Below are 14,746 nucleotides of genomic sequence, written 5' to 3'. Positions count from 1 at the left end.
TGGGTGGATAGTGGTCAAGCTCCCCATAGTGACTTTCCTCGCTGCAGCTAAGAAGTGATGGAGGCAGGAAGCAGGGGAGGGATGCGGTGCTTCATGCAGCCATGGAGGTTCCTGGGGGTGGGTCTGACCCAGACCCAGCTGTCCCAGGGGAAGAAGAAATCCTGTCCTCTCCCTCACCCCGCAGCAGCTGAACCAGGCACAGAATTCCAATTCCCACAGGAGTAATTCACTGTCACTCACCTGGGCTGTACACTGCAGACACTTGGGAAGCAGTTAAGCTGCCTGCCTCTCCTAGGTCACAGCTTTCCTGCTCTCCCCTAACACAGCCGAAGAGGGAGAAACTGACCTGCTACCAGAGAACACCTGGCTGACCCCTCCCTCCAACATTCCTCTATGCCTCCCATTAGGCTGAGGGGGTGCAGGGGCAAACAGCAACTCCAGGTGCTCTGTGCCTGCTGGTCAGTTTCCCCACATGGGTTGTGCGGTGAGTCAACAAGAGCTGCTCCTTGCCCTCCCCTTACACAGCTCACGTGGGCACAGTGACCAGGAGCACAAAATGCCTTGTGTCACTGCTCGCCCTGCCTCCTCCACTTTCCTCCATGAGGAAAAAGCAGACTATAGGAGAAATCTGGGCATCGCCTTTCCTCACACATCACCTCTGAGATGTATCCAGTATGAAGGATGCCCCTCTATGTCCGCCCCCCGTTCCCCAATCACCACCAATGGGTAGGTGAGAGACTATAGCATGGCCAATTGGTTCAAGATAGGCTTTGTCTTTACTGCAAGAAGGAAAAAAAAGTGTGTGTTATAGCATAACTAACATACATTAGCTATCACACAGTAAATTCCTAGTGGACATAAGACATTGATGGTAGTTCATTAACTGGAATATGAGTGCCTGTAATGACTGGAACCTATCCCTGGACAGATATATTTTTTTCTGATCTGGAGTTGTTCTGGGCTCCTGCTAACTACCATCAGCAATGGAATGAGTGATTTTTTCCTAGCTTATTAGGTGGCCCAGCCAGATGCACAGGGATGCAGCATATTCAAGGCTCATTGCTGCCTCCTGCTGTAATCCGCCTCTGATTAGCCAGTCTTCCAAGTATGGGTAGACATGGACGGAATGATGAAGGCAAGTTATCCTGAACCTGAGAAGGCATATATCTATCTCTATCTCTATCTATACATCTGTTCAGTCTTCTGAGTCTAGGATAAGACAAAGATTCCCTTTCTTCTCTGGAATAAGGAATTAAAAGTAATAAAACCCTCTCCTCCTATATTACTATACACAGGAGCTGTAGAAGAGTTTGCAAAGTATTGCACTTCTTAAATTTTTTTTTTTTTTTAAGGCTTGTTAAAGAGGTCCCTGAAGAGAGATCGGAAATTGAGGTGAGTAGAGCTAGGAGGGTATACTAATGGATGGGATAACTATAGGTGATGATATCCAACATCCATTTGTCTGAGGTGATACTGGGCCTAGCCTGATGGAATGAGGCATGGTAGCTCCCAAAGAGTTATATTCAGCAAACAATCCTGATAGTTATTATCTTTTTCTTAATTCAAATCATTTAAATAGGTTATAGTAAATTCACACAGGTTGTCAATTACACATTTAATTTTAAAGAGGTTTATTTTTAAAAATAAACCCATATTTAATTTAAAATTTAAAAACATTCAATTTAATATTTTTTAAATAATCGAGTTTATTCCCCCTGAACCAGAAAAATCGCCAACTGTGGCCATTGACCAGGAGGATGAGTCCGGTCTGTGTTGGGCAGGGTTTAAACCCTGATAGTTTGCCGTCTGCCATGGTGGGAAGCCCAAGGCATCTATCCCTGCTATAAATATTGAAAACTGAATGAAGAGGATGGGACTTTTTTGGGGGGCAGGGGGAAGGGAGAAAAAGATGAAATTTACAGATCGAAAATAAGGAGGGTGAAGATAAATTTACTTCACCTAACAGTCTGGAAACTGCTGAGTCTGAAGCTCTGTAGGAGTAGTAGGTCGGATGTTTGCTGGGTTTTGTCTCGTTGCTGCAGGTGGTAAGATACTAAGGGAGGAGTTGCAGTCAAATTGCCCTTTATGCCTTTGCACGAGAAGACACAGGTTGCATGCACGGCCCTGAGGGACACTGCAATTCAAAAAAGCCCACTTCGCACCCATCAAGTACATGTACACTTACAGTGGGTGGGGTGACCAGATGTACCGATATTATAGGGACAGTCCTGATTTTTGGGTCTTTTTTTATATTGGCTCCTATTACTCCCCACCCTCTGTCCTGATTTTTCACATTTGCCGTCTGGTCACCCTAACAGTGGGATCCAAACTAACACAATTGGTTCATCCAGCCACACTGAGAATGGGAAACGAGAAGCCTTTGACAGACCAAGAACCTCTCCCCTACTAACTATACATGTTCTCTTGCAGATGTATGGAGAGGAGTAGGTAAGAGGAACAGCTGGACCGAAATCTGCCAGCACCCCCTGACTGAAGATGTTCAAAAAATCAAAAATGCTCAACCTCACTTGCTGCTGCATGCCTGCATAAGCCAGCAGCTACCTGGGCTCTGCAAAACCCATCTCTTGCAAGTAATAAGATCTGAACAATGCCCATTTGAAAGCCTGCTTATTAGTAGAAGAAGAGGGAACATCTCAGCCAAAACAGTATCTCAGCTTAGTCTTTGGACCGTGTTTCGCTAATTCCGGGAGCTCTGCTCTTTCCAGATGTCATTAGCGTACCATCTGCAGGTCCTGTCTTCAATCAAGAAGTGGAGGTAGGAGCTAGAAATGCAACAGTGGATCAAAGCATTAATACCAAGATTGGTCTGTGATGAATAGAAGTACCTGCCCTGAAGAAATTACAATCTAAAGGCAGGAGTGAATATGACAGTACAACACAACATAGAATGCTTCATGGCATAATAATTTCCAAAGATTCTGAAAGAGCAGAAGGAAGAATCCAGACACACATTTTATTGCAAAGCCACTCCAGGTGCATGTGGTACTGTGAGATGAGGAAACAATGTGAAATCAGCCAAGAAGCTTGAAGGGGTAGGTAGGAAGAGATGGAAGCAGAAATGTAAGGATGGGTGGAGGCATGAACAGCTTTGAAGATGCAAAAAAGCAGCCTGACTCTGCAAAGACTGAAGAGGGTAGGAGACAATCATCCTCTCCTGCATCTCCAGCTATTAAATAAATCTTACAGTTTTAAATCCCAATTAGGATTCTACTGTAAGTTTCCCATTTTAAAAAAAGCATAGGTGGGCCAGGACAAGGCTAATTTACCCAAAATTTAACTTGATAAATTTTCCTGCATTTCTTTGTTGTTTCTATCTAATTCTTGATGTATAGTTTTTAAACAAATGCTTCAATTCACTTCTTAAAAACAAAAAGACATAGTACTCATGAACAGTCTTCTAACAACGTATCAGTGACTGATGGATGAAAAACAAATGGGTGGCAAAAAATACTTCAGTTTTGTGCTTCTAAGTAGTAGCTATAATCACAATTTAAAAAAAAAGGTTTAAAAGCTTTAACAAATGTCATGTACTGTCCTTTTTAACATGCTAGCAGTGATAGTCCAACTCTATTGAAGTGAAAGGCAGAACTCCCAGGAAGTTCAGTGGGGCCAAGATTTCAACTTAAGATGTTTTATGGAAAATTTTATATGTAGTGGCTTTAGGAAAAATCTGCTTATCTAATCACCACCCAATAAAATCTCTTGAATCACTCTTTTCTGCTTTCCATTTTAACTCTATACATGTAATCTAACCTTAGTACAGTAAAATGAACGGTAAATCCTGCTTTGTTTTTGCTATTGTTATAAAGTACACAACAATTACTATAAGATGAGAGAAACATTAACTTTCTTTATTTTTCAGTTTCCTTAGTTTGTGCAGCCCACAGCAATTTTTGAATCATAAGCCGCGTGTTTGTATGTATTTTCACACAGCAATTGGAGAGAGACAGACACCTGTAAAATGCAGAAAAATTATTAAATAAAAATTGACAAGGAAATTCAAGAAAAGGTGTAGTAACAATCTAACTTTTTTTAAAACTAGACATTACTAAATTTCAAGTTGCCAGTGCCCTCTTGAGCACAGTTATTCTCTTTTTTCATATCAGCAAAGGATGAGTTACAAAGCAGGATTTACAGTATGCCCGTAAGAAATTCATTTACAGAAAAGTGCTGAAAAAATGCAAGGCAAGAACTATTTGTCATCAATGGCTCACAAGTTATTACGACTTATATTAGCTTCAATTTATATTTAAAAATAAATTGTACCCTTCCATTTAATGCACTACAGGATAAGAGTCTGATATGTAATGGTATTCAGATTTATGTTTAATTTTAACTAACAACAAAATCTAGGTTCCCCCACCCCCCCAAACCAATTTTTGTTGAAAATTAATTTTTTTTAAATAGATGTTTTCTTATTTCTATCACAACAAAGATAGTTCATTTGAGGATTTAATACCTCAGATTTGGCTACTAATGTTCTCTGTTGAAGAGACCTTCCAGTTCTTTTTAAAACAAATATTGCTGCAGTTCCCTGTAATTACCAATAAAAATGTGTTATTCTGCTACTGTTGCAGATGTTACATGCGAGTAAGGTAACTTAAGAATTTCAGTCACATTACATGTGTAGCCAAAGATTTCCTGGGTCCAAGTCCAAAATGGACTTTGAGCATGTGTTCTATTTGTGAAAAACAGTTACATGAAGAGGGAGATCATGTTTTTCCAATCCTGTTTTTACAGCTTCTTTGCACAGCTGAGGAAAACCAGGCTCTTTATGATATCTTAAAAATACTTTCCCAGAAAGATGATTGGCCTGCCAATTGACAATCTGGAATTTTGCTCAGGAAAGCTTGCTTGAGTATTCTTTGCAATAAAACACTCAAGAACAGGAGGTTGGAATATTTCTCTCAATATTTGGAGGTCTACAGTGATTTTGCTAAAAACCCATGTCTATGCCAAATTTCATTTTACCTATCTAAATATTCTTCCATGTCAACAATACATAGTATTTTTTGCTTTCTTGCTTAAATGGTTGTGCAGTATTGCAATGTGATGCTTAAACAGATGTTACATTTCAGGGAAAGGAAAGCTCTACCTATGCAAAGTTTGTATTTCAAATTTACATTTTTAAAAGTACTTTGGAGTCTACTACAATTATGGGTGTGATAAAAGACAATGAAAAGTGCGGCCATACATTGGCGAGTGACTATGTAAAAACAGCAGTCATTCAACAGATTTGCTTCACTGTGTGTATTCAGAATTGCATCTACTTACTCTACAAACAAAAAAGTTTTAATTACTTTTTAATCCTGTTAGCACTGCAGAGCCAATATTACTGGGATTCAGAGTGCTTTATTCTATTTTGGTTCAAGCACCAGATTTGTTAACAAAGTTCTAATGGTAGAGCTAAATTCTGCCATTAGTTACATCTGTGCAGACTCACGTAAGAGAAAAATTGTACAAGTGTTAAGAAGATCAGAACTTAGCTTGAGGAATCTGTATTACTGGTGATAATGCAAGAGCCAAACAGCCACAACTTTCAGATCCACGGTTGAATTTCTAGTGCTGATATTTATGTGAAAACCAATAAGACAGTACGAGCTATGCCATTTATACTGATTATCTCAAATGCAATTAATGAGCAATGCAATGGAACATAATACAGTTATATACACTGGCACCTTGTTAATACAGCTGGCCACACTACAGCGTTAAGTATTTAGACACCTGAGCGTTCATTTTTTAATGCTTAGTTAAAAACCCTAAGATTTTCTTTCTGATCTGTAATAAATTCAAAGCTAGTGTAGAAATTTCCTGCCTGGAAAAGGCTTATTCCATTTGTGAAGCACTGTGTAATGTAATTTAATGTAAAGCAACAGTTTTATCAGATAGAAATAAATTGCATTATTTTCTCACACTATAAAAAAGTCTATAAATTCCTTTGGTTGAAATCAAATACCAGTGTACTGTGTGGTGTATTCAGGTGTCAGTACCATGTTGTGTTCGATATATTTGATTTCTAAACAGTATTAATTGTATTAGGTATTTACAAAGACATACATAGAAAATATAAAAACAATTAAAATAAAATATGCCAATGGATTAACCTCTTAAATTTTATTTTGTATCAGTATATTAAGTTGTCCTCCTTTGAATATCTGTCACTCATTTGCAAGATAAACACAGTTAAATAGGCAATAATTTAAACACAAAATTATTCCTTACAACATATCTGCAAAAGTACACATTTAAAACTTACCTGCAATCTAAACCAATCTAATCTCATTCCTCTGAAGTCGAACACCTCCCCATCTTCAACTGCATCAGAAAAAAATAGAGACTGTAAAATAAAATCTTTAAAGAGTAAATATGAACACAAAAATTCACTCGCATTTTTCTAAGGACAATTTTAATAACAAGGCTCTTAATGATCACTTTCTTTAGGAGAATAAAGTTAGATTTGGTCTGATAATTTACTAAAAATTATTCCAATCCAGCATATATGATCATGGGAATAAAATTGCCTTTGAGTGGATAAAGCATTTATCTGTATGAGTTATGAATAAACACTCACTTTAAATGAAAAAAAGTGGGACTACTGTTGTGGTTTTTCTTGTAGTTTTGACAAAGCTGCAGCTGCAAAGGCGTGTGTGTCTATCCTATGCCTGGTAAATGTATGATAAGGACAACACAGCTGCTTTGCAGACCTCTTCCTCACAGCTTAACAGGTGAAGTTGCCTTCCAATGAATGGACTCTGGTCCCCTCAGAGTAAGAAAAGCAGTAATAATATACACTGTTACCCTAGATTGTGTGCACTGACAATGGTAACTAAAGAGTAAACTGAAGGAGTCCCTTAGGTTAACAATGTGCCTACCAGAAACTGAATTTATTGTAGTCTAATTTGACATACCACTACATGAAATCTGACATACCACCACATGACATTGCCCTGACATGCCCACTGGACAATAAAGATGATGTTCTGCCCACTGTGCATTTTACAGAGAAGACAAAGTAATTTTTAATACTTTCAGCATTCTATTATCCCACCATTTTTCTTCCTCCTCTTTCACTTAATCACTTTGATGCTCTGTGGTGGCATTCCAAATTCTGTTCACTGAAACCAGTAGAACACCATGACATAATATATGTGCAGCAGCAATGAAAGTGCATTTTGTCTGATGTGTTTCACTCCTGCTTAAGATTCCAGGTACACTCTTTCTCATTTACCATGTGTCAGCAACAGCAATGTGAAACTTACTTGAATACTAATTTCTGAAAATTATGGAGCAGGATTCCTTCCAGTAAATTTCCCTTTGCTGAATGTGCACTGATGTATCAAGCAGATGGGATTATACAAGACAACAGAAAGCAAACAGGACGAAGTAGAATGGAGAGAAGCAGCCATCATGCAGAGAAAAATATCTCTGATCCTAAAACACCAGAAAGCCTGAGCTTCAAGGTAATAGAGACAGAGCTTCAGTTGACTTTTGCTTGAGCTCTTCATCTGAACAGCCTTACCTTGTTTCACACTCAGAGAAGTCATAGTGTTTACAAAGGAGGACATGATGATTGACTCATCTTCAGGGCACACTGAAAGATTCTAAAACAACAATGGAAACACATCAATTGCTTCACAGAAACAATATCAAGAATAATCAAATCCACAAATTTAGTAAATACACACCAGAGTGTTTTTTTTAAAACTCATTTTTAAAAAGTTAACTTTAAGAACAAGAAAACAATCTCTCCAGAGGCAGCCTTAACAGGAGACTGGTGCAAGTGGTTCTGGAACCAGTAAACTTTTCCAAGCTGTCCTCAGCCAGTGATGAGAAAAAAAAAAATATTACAATCCCTATGCAGCTGCAAAGGGATTACGCAGCGCTTTAGTAAACAGTGCACTGTTACGAGTTTTTTAGGTAAAAAGCCTCCACGCTCTCCAGCCTAGTCATTCATGCAATAGTCACTACACATTTTTCCGTTCCTAGTATTTTGCTGATCTAGATGGCCACCTGACCTCTCTGCATGCAAAAGTCAGACCAGGCAAGCTGCAAGACAGGCTATTAAACACATGATCACACTAGCTCACCACCTTGCTTCCCATTAAATCCCACTTCAACTATGATTTCCACATCTAACAGTTCATAAACTGACAGTTAGATGGGATCTATACCAGTAGTTTTCAACCTGGAGGTCCACAGACTACATCTAAGACTTCCAAAGGGGTCCACAACTCCATTTGAAATTTTGCAGAGGTCCAGAAACAAACAACGGTAAAAAACAGCTGATTTATACCATTTGGAAGATGAGATATGACGTTTTCAGACAATATAAAAAGTATTGTTTCACACAGATAGCAGTTGTTGTAAACACTAAGACCATATTGCAATGGAAGACTACTAAACCACAATATTAATTTTATATCGTTCTGATTATAGTCAATATTCTTGGGTTTTCTTCCAGACCCGGAGTTTCAAAAGATACTGGATCTCACCACTTAATGATTTCAACCTATCCCTGTGTTTCTGGTACTAAAAGTAGTTAGCCCCAGGACTCAACCTGCTATTATGATCATTTCCTCATTTCATGGTTCATCTTAATGTACATTTGTACAAGGAACTTAAATGTCATTTACTGCATCTAGGATATCATCTCTCACGGATCACTGATGCCAAATTCAGAAAAATGTAATCTATACCATCACTCTGGAGCATGCAGATGTGAAGAAATAACGGTACAACTTTTATAGTCATAACTTTTCCAGATAGAGAAGGCTGATCTGATGACAGGTGGAACATACATAAGCAGCAAAAAGCAGGTATTTAATTGCTAGAAGCAAATAAATCATTCCAAATCAGTAACTCCAAGTATTCACTTAGTTTTAAACAACACAATACAAAAAAAATTAAAATGTAAATGAGTTATTTTTATTGTTTTACAGCATTAAGTTCAATAATTAAAAGAGAATTTACAACACATTCAACCTAACTATAAATCTACAATCTAATTAAATAAGAAATGAATGCATTCATGTGGACGGAAGTATAGATTAGCAAAATGTGAGCTCCATCTACTGGTCACACAAGAGTATAGTCTAAATACAGTAGATCACCATTACATACCTTTGTCATGTTCTAGGTGAAGAAAATAATTTGACTAATATTGTATTAATCATACTAATTTCCAATTTCTTTGAGCTTTAAAAACAAAACAATTTTCATGCAATACCAATTTTATTCCTGGCAAGTTATTTTACATAAACTCAAAACTCGTCTGCTTTGCCTTTTGCTTTGGAAATATCATTTGCTGAACATTATCAGCATATTTAATACTATCCAAAAAAGAGACAGGGTCCTAGCCTTCAAGAATCACATAGTGAAGTCGGATTCTGAGTTCTGTTGCTTCGTCTCCCCATGCCCTTGCAATGATGAGTGAAAGTCATTTTCCAAATATAAACACACACTATAATATATATATAGTCAGTGGCTTCTTTGATCTGAGTTTTGAGCCATCCATGCTCTACCACTCTGGTTTGCAGGCATGGCCACTCATATTTTAGGTATAGCTACTCTGACAAAATAAATGGAATTTTCTTGTGATATGTCTGCATTCTCTGCCCTTCTGGCTTGTCCTTACAGGCAAGAGACATGACACTAGTGAAAAACCTCATCTCTAGTTACTTTTACTTCAACAAACTCCTTTTGAGCAGATGGGAGAACTTGAGGCACCTGCCTTGAAGCACTGAACCTCTTTGTTTCTACCCTTTCAGGAGCTAGTGAAGACAGGGACTTGACTTGGGAGATGATGTGCTCAGGTGCTATGATATCAAATGTGGAGAAACCTTCAACCTAATGGGCTGAGCACGATCACATCCAGTGGGGATGAGAAACAGATCTCTCTCAGATAATAAGGCATTATCAGCATCTCGGAACACACATTTATCCTCAGACTGGCCAGGCTTCTTATCTACAAAACCGTGCAAGGTGTACGTAAAAGTCCTTCCCTATGAAATAGCAAAGATATCCATGGATCTCAATGTCCATCTCCATGGTACAGGGCTGTCTCTCGTGTAAAAAAACAGCAACTTAGTAGGTAGAGGTATTGCAAAGAGGTCCATATATTGAAGGTGGCTCTAACCACCCCCCTGAGATGGGAAGGAATCAGTGAAGTTTGTGAGCATGTTCTCCTTTGCAGTCAGAAATTTATTTTGAGACACCTGCAGTTCCACACCTAAAATTTCCCAACAAAGACGACAAAATGTCTCTCCTTGCTCTCTGAAGTAGAACATTGGTATGACACTCAGAACCCACAAAGTCAATCGGAGTTTTGCTCTTGATATAGATGGGGCCAGGATTTCACTATACTTGAACTATAACCACATTTTAGGATATCGGGTCTGTTAGTGTCCAAAGAATATACAAGATCTTTTTGGGGAACGGTTTTGTGAAGAGGGATTACTAGTGACATAAGTGCTGAATCCCTCTACATGTACTTTCCACTTCATAGTGAGTGCTTCCATATTTACAAAAACTGTGAAGTCCTTTCCTCCTGCTGTAAATGACCCTCAAGCTAATACAAAAGCATAACATCAGGCTCTTAATCAAAAAAAACCCAACCACCACACACACCTCTCACTAATCCTTATCACCTCATCTCTTTTGTGAGGGGAAGCTGAATAGAGAAGATTGCGGCAAAGCAACTTGTAACAATACCTACAGTCCTCAGATTTCCTTCACATTGGCCAATTTAGTGGTAGGCATGTGAGTGAGAGAGTCCACCAGCATAATTTGCAAGCTTCTTGCTGATAATGGACAAGAACCAAGAATCCACAAAGATTATTAGATCTGTCAACTGTCTTTCATACTACTGATCATGAACTGTTGCTAGCGTAGTTATGGTACCTATTGGTGGGTGGATGGATGGATGCAAGCTTATAAGAGGAGCCAGAGGGCTCCAGTCAGTCAGTCTCTCCCACCTATTCAGCGTATTTGTGAAGTAGTATAGGCCAAGGTGTCTCCATTACGCTGATAAACTACATCTTATGACTACTCTCAGGCAGCAATTGAGGGCACTGTGCTGCTTCCCGGAGATCTTATAAAGAAGAAATATCACAAAAGAAAAAAAGACTATCTTACTGCTACTAGAGGCATCAAGCTTTAGTGCTCTATGTGGACAAATATATACATATAAACATTTTAAAGTGAGATCAGAAGCAATAAGGCTCAAAAGATTATTGTTCCTGAGGAAAACAGTCAAGGGAACTGTTGAGAAATGCTGAAAATACAGCTGAAAAACCTAAAGTATTTGCATAGTCTAGATCCTGTCAGTTCCTTTTTCACACTGATAGAAGCAGGAATGTACTATGCACTGGTGAGATGGTTCACAGTTTTACAACTCTGAAGCTACAGGCGTTCTTGCCAGTCAGTTGGTAAAGAACACAGCCAGGAATCTTAACCTATTTCAGTTTGTACCTTTAGGAGAATATAGATTTTTTTCACCAAATGCAACAGAATTTACATTTTTTTTTATGTTAACAACGTAATCAAAGTCCAATCTCTATAGCATGAAGCTGAACCATGAACTAATTTGGTTTGTTTTATTTTGCAATATTTATTATTTAAACAACACAACTGCAGCAATCAAAGTTTTATACAAAGTGACATGCTTTTCTAAATACCACATCAGAGACAACAGCTAAACAAGCTCTTTGGCAAACCTGCACATGTGTTTATAAAAACAAATGAACAAACAACCTCTCACCTGCACAAGTTCATTTAAGACCACAGCATCAAAACCTGAGAGATACTGCACATAATATCTCTGCATCACCGGTCCATATTTTCGCACATGAGCTCTGAGCTCTTCCATGTAGAATATTAGTTCAGCTATGTGCCTTCGGAAGGAAAAAAAAAAAAAAAAAAGAAAAGTTTACAAATACCAAAACATACCCTTCGTGAAAGAAGTTAAGATAGATCCCTTTCCACTAGAAACACTTGTTTACAAAGGATTTAGAATAGTTTATTGGCTTTAAGCTTTCACTGTTTTCTTTTAAAAAAAATTATTTACTAGAGTCTTTCAGTGAGCAGGGAAAACCAAGAAACTATTGGTCTCACCTTGTAGATCTGAGTTTCTGTAAGAAGGGAGACCAAGAGGCCAAAGGGTAAAAAACATGAAGCTCTGGCCCCAAAGGAATGCTTTTAGATCAAACTCTATTCTCCAAAGAAGCTCTCCCTCTCCCACTAGCACCCCAATTGAAATGTCCACATGGTTTCAGAGTAGCAACCTTGTTAGTCTGTATCTGCAAAAAGAACAGGAGTACTTGAGAATAAATTTGTTCGTCTCTAAGGTGCCACAAGTACTCCTGTTCTTTTAATCAAATTGATTAATTCGGTGAAATCAACTTAAACAATAATTACAATGGTGAGGCTTTCATACTGGAAGTTCTCCCTACTAAAAAATAAATCTGTTTACAAGATAAGATCAAAGTTTCCTTATCTGCTGGATGCTCACTGGACTGGAAACAGGCTATGCCTAGCCATTCCCACAACGAGTGACGCTATACAATGAAGGAGCAGCACCATCTCAGGGCCTGTCTACACTTGAAACACTACAACGGCACAGTTGTAGCACCGCAGATGCACCACTGTAGCGCTTCATTAGAGAGACTCATTACAGCGATGGGAGGGGTTCTCTCATGAGCGTAGTTAATTCACATCCCCAAAAGGCAGTAGGTAAGTCAACGGAAAAATTCTTCTGTCAACCTAGCACCGTCTACCCCTGAAAATTAGATCGCCTTATCTGTCACTCAATGTTCCCCAAGTGATGGACCTGGATAGACTTAATTTTTTAGCATAGATCTGGCCTTAGACTATGGCTCCCAGTATTGTCTGAAAATCGTATCTGTTAATGTGCTAAACATCCACTTAATTTCAAATGAAGCGGTGAACTGATTGCCAGATAGTTACTTGGTAGATTTAATCCACAGAGATTTTCTGTTCTACCCAAAAGACAGTGATTTTTCTGGTGGAAGGTGTCTGGACACCCAAAAGGAGCTTAGTATACTACTTGAATACATATGAAGGAGTCACTCTGCTAGGATATGAAGGCCTCTCCTCACACTTGGAGCTACTGAACAGAACAAAAACTCTTGACCTGCAGAAGCCAGATCGCGAAGTAACTAGTTAAAATTCTAGACTAGGACCTTAAAATTCTAGACTAAATCTAGGTTATGGCACATGTGAGTAAGATAAACACAAGGTATGTTAATGGTAATTTTTCGGGTTCTAGGAAAACTACTGTCCAGCCTGTAAATAAAGTTAGGGATTATCCAACAGCCACCTTACTGAGGGAGCATTAGGAAACTCCCCACACTCCTTTCCGAGGTAACGATCACTACGAATGGTTACCTAAAACAAGTAAATGGACACAAAGATTTGAGAAAAGGAACGTGAGTCCATTCAGCACTGTATTTAATCTCCATGCAAGAATTACCCACCAAGGGCTTTAAGACAGGTTTTCCTCTGCCCTCAGATCTGCATAGTGAAGGGTGCCACACACAGTGGACAACATTCACAGAAGGGCCTCTGATGGCTCCTCAAACGCTGAGTGCAAAGGGTTTTTGCATACCACAGATGGCACAGGATTAAGTTGTACATACCAAGGTAATTTCTCCTAGGTAAGGTAATAAAATTAAGGTGGATACCCTTCTGGGTATTACCACTGAAGAGATCTGACAGCCAATATTGTTAAGAGTTTTCTTTTCATAAACCAATCCTTCACATGTAGTTTTTCTAGTATTATACAGAGTCAGCATATAAAATTTGTTGAAGGAAAAATATTAGGATTAACAGCAAATGGTGCCAGCATGGTGTAATTAGGATCAGATTTTGTCCAGTTTTCTCTCTCAAAACCTATGGAATCAAGTGAATGGGATGTCTCAGCTGACTCTCCCCAGTGGATGGAGAATAGATCACTGGCTGAATCACAAGGTTTCCTATTCCACTTGTAGAGCACAGAAAGCTCAGTCTTCATTGGTGTGAAGAGATTCATGGTTAGCTTGCTCTACTGACAGCAGACCTTCAAGGAACTTAACATTCAGTTTTTACTCTCATGGGAGAAGAGCTTCACAGTGTAGCTAGTCCACTTGAAGACTGAGAGAAGTTCCTGGATTGGCTACTAAAAGAAGCTGGCGCTGTTCCCCCACAGTCCACTAGAATCATTTCTTTATCCAGGTATCCTGCGGCCATCTTTCTTGTTTATATATGGCACTTTGTACAACTGGATTAGCACTATCTGATTTAACATTAGTCACTTGAACTTCTCCATAGGACTGGGGTATTAGTAATTTTACAATGCAAGGTAAATTTAAAACTAATTTATATCCATATAATTTTCTGTTACATTGCTTCAACAAAAGTATAAGCAGCTGGTTTACACAAACCAAGGCTAGTAAAAAAATTTCCATCTGAACTGTTTCCAAGATAAATTGGGGTTTTGACTAAATTTTTCATGAAAAGTGTCAGCTTTTTGCCCAAAAGTTTTAAGTTATCATCAAAAAGTTCCAGTTTTTGGCTAAAATTTCAGGTTTTAGTATTTCAATGAAAAGTTGAAATTTCCACTTTTCTGAACAGCCCTAATTCATGCATACAGTCACAATGATTCCTGCACAGGTCATCTTACATTCAAATATATTTTCCCTGTTAATGCTGCATAAAGATTTAAAGT

At 38.5% G+C, this 14,746-nt stretch overlaps 1 protein-coding gene across 4 annotated transcripts in view; it reads right to left on the bottom strand.

The window, feature by feature from the left end:
* Window positions 1-14,746, bottom strand: part of NCKAP1 (NCK associated protein 1) — a 114,275-nt gene that overhangs the window by 41,903 nt on the left and 57,626 nt on the right. For all 4 annotated transcript variants that reach the window (XM_032783792.2, XM_032783790.2, XM_032783789.2 and 1 more), the window contains 3 exons: window positions 11,783-11,915; window positions 7,544-7,625; window positions 6,281-6,339 (listed from right to left, as the gene is read on the bottom strand). In XM_032783792.2, coding sequence (XP_032639683.1) covers window positions 6,281-6,339; window positions 7,544-7,625; window positions 11,783-11,915 — 274 coding nt within the window. The remainder of the gene's footprint in view (window positions 1-6,280; window positions 6,340-7,543; window positions 7,626-11,782; window positions 11,916-14,746) is intronic.

The sequence above is a fragment of the Chelonoidis abingdonii genome, chromosome 10 (genome assembly GCF_003597395.2).
Source record: "Chelonoidis abingdonii isolate Lonesome George chromosome 10, CheloAbing_2.0, whole genome shotgun sequence".
NCBI classification, from domain to species: Eukaryota; Metazoa; Chordata; order Testudines; family Testudinidae; genus Chelonoidis; species Chelonoidis abingdonii.
Note: the sequence above shows the minus strand (reverse complement) of the source record. Positions and strands in the feature narration are given on the sequence as shown.